This window comes from Muntiacus reevesi, chromosome 18 (genome assembly GCF_963930625.1).
Source record: "Muntiacus reevesi chromosome 18, mMunRee1.1, whole genome shotgun sequence".
Taxonomy (NCBI): Eukaryota; Metazoa; Chordata; class Mammalia; order Artiodactyla; family Cervidae; genus Muntiacus; species Muntiacus reevesi.
Genome location: NC_089266.1, coordinates 12,497,122 through 12,504,718, shown reverse-complemented (window position 1 = coordinate 12,504,718; position 7,597 = coordinate 12,497,122). Strand labels below are relative to the sequence as shown.

The following is a 7,597-nucleotide window of genomic DNA, read 5'->3' as shown; positions in this document are numbered from 1 at the left end:
GTTGAAAACTATGTTTAATTCAGCAGAAATTTTTAGGCCTTAAACCCAGGAGATAGCATCTGAAACAAGCATGAGAGAACTGTTTGTTCCAAGGAGGCAGAGGTGGGGGAGCAGGTTATGTAGAACTTTTGCAACAAAGTACAGGTAGCCGGGATGTCAAAAGTTTTTTTGTAAATTAAAGAAAACAAGATAACCCAAATTAAGGAATTTAGCCTGTTTCTGTATATGGGAAGATGTAACTGCCTGGACTCCCCGAAATCATTCCTTTGATATGCACCTCAACTCTGTGGGGCCAGTTTCCTTTGTTTTCACACCCTGCGCTTTCTTTCCTCAGGACTCACTGGTAGGGAGTTGGCTACAGTCCAGACGGCAGGTATTCTTCTCCTTCCTGAGTTCCCTCAGGGTTCACTGGCTCATATTGGAGGGCTGCAATCCACTGATGACAGTGACATCCTTGTTTATTGAAATCCCAGAAAATATTCCATTTCTCAGTGCTTAAAACGTAAATAACTGGCAATCAGTTTCTGATATTCATTAAAAAAAAAAAATTTTTTTAACCAAGAAATACAAAAGAGGAATCCATTTCAACCACTGCAGGACAAGGCCCTTGACCAAGCAGGTCACCCAGGACCCGGGACGGGACAATGACCATAAGGGAGACGCTCACCCGCACAATTTCAGAAACCTGTGGATAGAAAGAGTGATGTGGATAGTCTTCTCACCCCTCAAGGAGAGAATATCACAATCACCTTGGGGACAGGGTTAGGGGAATAAGACTGCCCTCCCTGGGGCAGGACAGACTCTTCTGGGATGGGGGTGGGGAGGGAGGATGACTCAGCAGTTTCATTTCCTGGTGGGCTGAGGCTCATGGGAAATAGGCAAATGAGCCCAGAGCACCATGGGGAATGGCCCTTTAAATGCCCAGACTGGCTCTGATCCCTCCTTTCCCCTCAGGGTTACCCACAGGAGGGAGGCACCAGGGAGGGCGAGAGCCCTTCTGAGTAAGAAGTGTGTCTAGGGCCTACAGGCTGGCAGAGTGTGGGGCTTGGAGGCTGAAAAGCCCGAGGTTTCAGTGTGGCCTCAGGCCAGACGGGCCAGCTCAGGTGCTGGTGGTTCTGTTACGCTCCATCTGGTTAAGTCAGGTTAACCGTTTGGTTAGATTCTGATAAGTTCCCTCAGTTTCTGACAGATTCTCTCAGGGTAAGTCAGATTCTGTCAGGTTCCCTTAGTTTCCCCCAGGTGAGGCTGACGGGGTGTCAGGATCCCTGAGGTGGCGGTGGGGTGGGGAGTTGGAGGGGTGAGAGGAGGCTGTGTGGTCCACAGGCCCCAGGTCAGCTAAACTGAGCAGAGACAGAGTGAAAGGGCCAGGTCTGAGCCCAAGGCCCCCCTGTGCCCTGCTCCTCCCTGCAGGGCCACCACCTGCGCCCACCTGGCTGCTGGCGGGGGCCTAACCTCACTGATTTTCTTTGCAGCTCCCAGAGGACAGAACACTTGCATCAGCTGAAGTTAATTCCAGAGTTTCTTCCCTCCCAATCTCTATTTTGACCCAGTTCATCCACCCCCACCCCAAATTCTTCTCCTGGTGATCCTCATCTTTCTTCTCTGTTCTCTTGCCCCTCCTCCCTGCCCCTTGCACCTTACTGTGCTCCCACCTGTGGGCCAGACCCCCGAAGAACACAGCCAATCCTGCTCCTGCTGTCTCTCTCTCAGGAGGCAGGCAGCTGGGCAATGTGCCCTCCAGTCAGCAAGCGGTATGTGGCAGAGGGCCTGTCCTACCTCTACATGTCCTGGATGTATCAGCTTCAACATGGCAGCCAGCTAAGGCTCTGCTTCGCTTGCTTCAAGGTTGCCTTTCTGGACTTTAAACGGATGCTGGAGTCAGAAGATTGGGAAGATGAAGACTGGGACTCTGAGCTGATGGACGATTCCGAGGCGTGGTCTGAGCAGGGGTCATCCCCAGGGATGGGGCCAAGCTGGGGGCAGAGCCAAGGGGAGCCTGCACAGGGTGGGGCTGTGGGCTGGGGGTCAGGCACCCTGGCATCAGGCCCTGTGGAGTCAGAAGATGTGGGCTTGCACAATCACACTGTGCCCACCGAACTGCAGCCTCAGGATGCGGTACCCCTGGACCTGGGTGCTGAAGATGCTGACTGGACCCAGGGCCTTCCCTGGAGACTTGAGGGGCTCCCTATCTGCTCCCACTGGCCAAGCCCCCTTCCTCCATGGCGGGGGGTTTTCAAAGTGGACCTGCCCCTGGGGGAACCCATGGTACTGGAGCTGGGCACCACCCAGAACGTGGACCCTACTGAGACTAAGACCTGGTTACTGGACCTGCAGGTTCTCTCCCTGGTGGGCTGCTGTGATGTCATCTACCTCCAGAAGATGAAGTCAAGAAGGGCCTGGAGGACACCAGGCCAGTGTTGGAAACTACTGCTGGAGCCTGATGAGTGGTGGGTGGTAAGACTCCAAGATGTACCCCAGATGCAAGACCTGCACCACTGGAAACTAAGCATTCTGGAATCCTCTTCTCTGGAGCAGAATGTAGACGTGGTGCCTGTGGAATCAGTCCTGCTTAAGAGGGGACTCACCATCCTCTCTTTTTCACCCTGGGCCAAGAGGGAGGCAGAGGAGGGGGACTCAGCCTTTAGGCCACAGTCCTCCACCCAAGAATGGGATGCCGGCACCAGTGGGCCCAGAACGCCTGGGGAGAACCTGGATGCTGCGGGAGCCTCGGCCCTGGGAGAGCTGCCACGTTTCTAGCCCCTCAACCAAGGGTCCCAGAACTGAGGGACTGAGGCCCACATGGTCACCATTGTCCTGGCCTTCCTACAACACCAGAGGATGGGAAGGATTGACCTCTCCACAACAGCCCCGGTAGCCATTGGCAATGAATGAGGACTTGGGCCTGGAGAGGAGGAATGGTGAGTGGCCCAGAGACTGAGAAATGGGGGCCCACCGCAGCATCAGGGGAAAGGGACACAAATGCCTGTAACTGGGAGGGAAGTTCTCTGTCAGATGTCATGGAGTTAGGAATCTGAGCTATTCAGGATGTTGTGGGTGAATGGATGCTGTGCGATATGTGAAGGGAATAGGGAATCGATCTGTGTAACAGCCCTTCCCTGGGGAGGGATGTCTGAAGTGTAACTCACTCCTGGGAACATGGTGGTGGATTCGGGACCACAGGGATATGTGCTTGTCTTTAGTCAGTGGGCTCTGGGCTCCACAGGACCCGGTTATCAGCACTGAGGACTCGGCAGTGTGAGAGATCTTGTTTCAAAGATTGGCTATTTTATGTGGCTTGGCTATTTAGTTTCTGTCTCTTTGTGTGTCATTTTAAACTAAATAAAGTCATAGAGATTGCAACGAACTGTTGTTCAGAGCTCTTCCCCAGAAAATCTTTGTTGGTTCTCTTTGTCCTCTCCCTCTCAGGGACAAATCAATCCTAGCAACCCCTACTTCATGAGTCACAGTTGTACAGGATGGCTAAGAATCTATAGCTTCTAGATTAGTGATGGTAAGGAAACTGAGGGTGACCCTGTGTGGGAAAGATGGAAGCAAAGGTGTGTGTGTGCTCAGTTGTGTCCGACTCTTTGTGACCCTATGGACTGTAACCTGCCAGTTTCTTCTGTCCATGGGATTCGCCAGGCAAGAATACTGGAGTGGGTATCCATTCCCTTTTCCAATTTCCAGGGGAACTTCCCGACCCAGGGATTGAACCCGATTCTCCTGCATTGAGGGTGGATTTTTTTACCATATGAGCCACCAGGGAAGCCACAGAGTGACCCTCAAAAATGCCTTTGCATCTGACTGAGCCTCCTCCAGTGTTTGGGGTTCCCAGCCACATCCCATGGCTACACAGACAAACTGGGCTTACTGTATTTAATTCCATGGAATATAGCAATATTGTTTTTTTTTCTTTCATAAAATTTATGTGGGCAGCTAGCAGCTGAAACCAGATTTCTCAAAATGTCCATCTCCCCATCATGGCTGAAAGCCACCTATTCTTGCAAAGGGTTCTGGTTTCAGACCACCTGCCCTCCCAGTTCGTGGTCAGCGTGCCCATCTCCCCACGTAGGAAGAGAGTGGCTGTGGGATCATGCCCCTTGTCTCATGGGTGCCTGAGGCAGGCAAGGTCACTGCAGGCTGGGTGGGGGGTGGCAAATGAGGGGGAAGAAGGGACTGGGCGGCTGTCACCACTGTCACTGAGAGTTGTTTGCCATCGATGGCTCCCTTCTCCCACCGCTGGCAGAAAGCTCAGTCTTGTCACTTCCAGCAAGATCAGGCCGTACCTCTGCCACCAGCCCAGTGTGCCCTGGGTGTGGCCCTGTCGGTGCTCCCCGCCCAGATGCCTAGAGACATGTGGAAGTCAGAGTACCTTTGGAGTTGGGGTCACAGGCTCGCCTGCTGGAAAGTTCCCAAGGAGGGAAGGCAGCACCACACCTCAGCTCAGATTCCCTCTGACTCCTGCCTCGCTACCTCCCCAATGCACAGGTGGTGGGGGAGGTACCCCTTCCATCCTGGCTTTCAGGTCTCCACGTGTCCATCCTGCCACCACCAGCAGGAACAGATACTCCCTGTGACCCAGGATGGGGTTCCCCTGGTTCCCTTGAGGCACAGAGCAGGACTTGAGCTCTGTGACCTGGGCCCAGCTACCCCCGCGCCTCCCTACCAGGCCACCGAGGGGACTTAGGATTCATGCTTCTGGATTGCATGGATTAAGGAAAGTCTCTGATCCTAAAGGCCTGAGTGATGCTGATTTGGATGAAACCTCCCACTCTGGCCCCACCTGACAAACGGAGAGGTGGCCCCACAGATACGGAACCCATTAGCCATAGACCTTTGCTTAAATACACCAAACACGAAAGATGTAAACCCGGGATGCTTCTGCTGGACTTTCTTTTTTTTCTCTCACCACCCTGTAAAAATATCATCTCCTTTAAAACACACATTCTAGGAAGCTAACAGAAAATGCTGAAGATTAAATGTTCTGGGAAAACCATAGCAATGAGGCCTCGGTGACTGGCGGCCTGCCCTCATGGAGAGCGGGCTCGTCACTGTCTGTCATCTGGGTGGATGGTTGAGGTGCTCGATGAATAACACATTTTTCAGTTAAAAAGAATTTCTAAGATTTATTTCAGTTTGTTTGTTTTGAAGTCAGAGAAAAACCAAACTAGTATGGAGAATGAGCTGGGAGGTTCAGACATTTGAAACAGGCCCAGGTCACACTCACTCAGCCTTCACTCCAAGACGATCCTGCCCATAGGCTGTAGACTATCCTGCACTGGAGAAACCACAGGATATACGTGGGCAGCTCTCGTCATCGCCACGGACCCCACTGCTGGACACGGTGGGGGATGCCATGAGGGGACATCCTGAGGGGAATCATGAGAGGACCCACAGAGGAGACACTATGAAGGGATAATCATGAGAGAATGCCACAAGGAGACACCATGAGGGAAACATCATCAGGGGATGTCGTGAGAGGACACCATGAGGGCAGCCATGAAGGGAACATCATGAGGAGACGCCATGAGGGAAACCACTGGGTACACTATGAGAGGAACAGGTTCAGGGGACTCCATGAGGGGATAATAAGGAGGAGACGCTGTGAGGAAAGAAACATCATCCAGGGAAGCCAGGAGGGAACATCCTGAGGAGATGCCACGAGGAGAATATCAAGGGGAACAGTCATGTGGGAAACTTGAGGGAAACACTGAGAGGACTCTCGGAGGGGATATCAGAGGGTGTGCCGTGAGGGGACATTGATAGGCACACAAACTGTTCCATGGAGGCATAGCCACGCCTTCTACTTTACCTAATGGCTCAGCTCCCAGCTCCAGGTGGGAAGAACATGCCAACCCCTGGCCAAATGAGGACCTTGTCTGGAAGCAGGAACATAGATGTGACAAAGACCCTTCTCAAGTGTCCCTGTTCCTGCTGTGTGTTGCACTTTTGTTTAAAAACCCACGACTAAACAACACCAGCACGTAAACACAAGACTGAATCACACCCATAAATCTTTGGGTGATGAAAAGATTATGGAAACTGGGGGCTTCCAGGAACCCTTGACCTGCCCCACTGGCCTGTGGCAGGCCCCTCAAGTTCCTGCGGATCCCAATGACACTGGGGAGCAGCCCTGGGGTGGGAGCTTCGGCTCTCAGGCCTGGGAATCTGGTGCTGACTTACTGTTTGCCAATGGCATCCCTGGTGGTGACTTCAGGCTGCATGGACTGGTGTGTTCCCACCCCAAACCGCAGGCTTGTGAAGGGAGCCGCAGCCCAATGCCGGCCTGGCTCTCATCAGAACTGAAACTAAGAGCCTGTCCTTTAAAATGTCCAAGATCTCCCGACTCTGATCTGCTCTGGCCTCTATTGTCTGATCTGTGGAATAAGGATGTTGATATGGCATCCTCAGGGTCCGTTGTTCTCTCCCGGCGGAGCCCTGTCTGGTGGGTTGGGGGCATGTGGAAGTCATCCCCCAGTCCAGCCCTGCTGCCACACCAGCCCCGAGACCTGCTGTGAGTGTGCACTTGTGTGTTTGTCTGTGAGTGTGGGTGTGCAGTGTCTAAGTGTGCACGCATGTGCCCCTGTTGTTTGGTGTGTTCCTGGGGCCCTTGGAGCAGGTACCTTGGTTCCTAGATCCCCCCTGCCTAGGCCAGGTCTAGTGAATTAAAGTCGATAGAAGACTTGATTAAGAACCATAGGACCTTGAGATGCAGAGGGCTGGACCCCGAAGGCAAGAACCACAAACTTAGAGGACTGAGAACCAGATGTTGGCCAAGGCCAATTTGGGGAAGGATTTTCTGGTTATCTGTATTTTCCAAGGCTTCTAAAATGAACATGAACTACTGTGGAAATAAGAAAACACGCAACTGTAACATTCTCACCTAGTGTGTAGCCTATATCCACAGTCTGGGTGAAGCAGAGACACAGAGAAGCATCAAGAAGGACAAAGGGGCGACCCATCCACCCTTCCCCTGCAGATGGAAAACCCAGGCCATGCAGAAGCCTGTGAGTGGGGTGCGGGTGTGTGGGTCCTATGTCAGTGTGCTGGGTTTGACACCAAAGGGGCAGGGGGCGGTGTTAGGGAAATTAAAATGGAGGAAGTCTTGTTCAGGTTTCAGAACTGGAGAGCAGGCCTCTGACTGACTTCTGATCTTGCCTGGACTATGTGCCTGCTTGCAAACACACAAATTGTTACCAGCAAGTCAAGTGGCACTTTGGATAAGGAAGGGAATGGGACTTGGATTTTCTTGAGCCCCTGGAGTCTGGCCAACTCCCTGGGGTCTGGAAAATCTTCTGACCCACAAGGTGAAACAAACAACATTGTAAAAGTTAAAGAAAAACCAGAGCTGCATTTTTGCACACTCACTGATGATGATATTAGCTTGCAGCCTAGGATTATAAGCAGGAGCCTCCAAAACTGCAATTTGAAGTCTCACCTGCATGATGTGGACCTTTTCCCAATTGGGACTCCATATGACTGTTACCGAGGAACTTTCCAACTGTGCTTAAGTCTGGATGTTTGTCGGCCCCATGTGGTGATGTGTGTGCTGTTACTTTTCTCTGTTGTTTCTATTTCTCTTCTTTTAATGGCTGTA

At 52.2% G+C, this 7,597-nt stretch overlaps 1 protein-coding gene across 1 annotated transcript; it reads left to right on the top strand.

Moving 5' to 3' along the window:
* The first annotated feature begins 1,728 nt into the window (after window positions 1-1,728).
* Window positions 1,729-2,757, top strand: LOC136150101 (testis-expressed protein 19.2-like). The gene has a single exon (XM_065910873.1). The coding sequence runs from the start codon at window positions 1,729-1,731 to the stop codon at window positions 2,755-2,757; it is 1,029 nt and encodes a 342-aa protein (XP_065766945.1).
* Window positions 2,758-7,597: the final 4,840 nt, after the last annotated feature.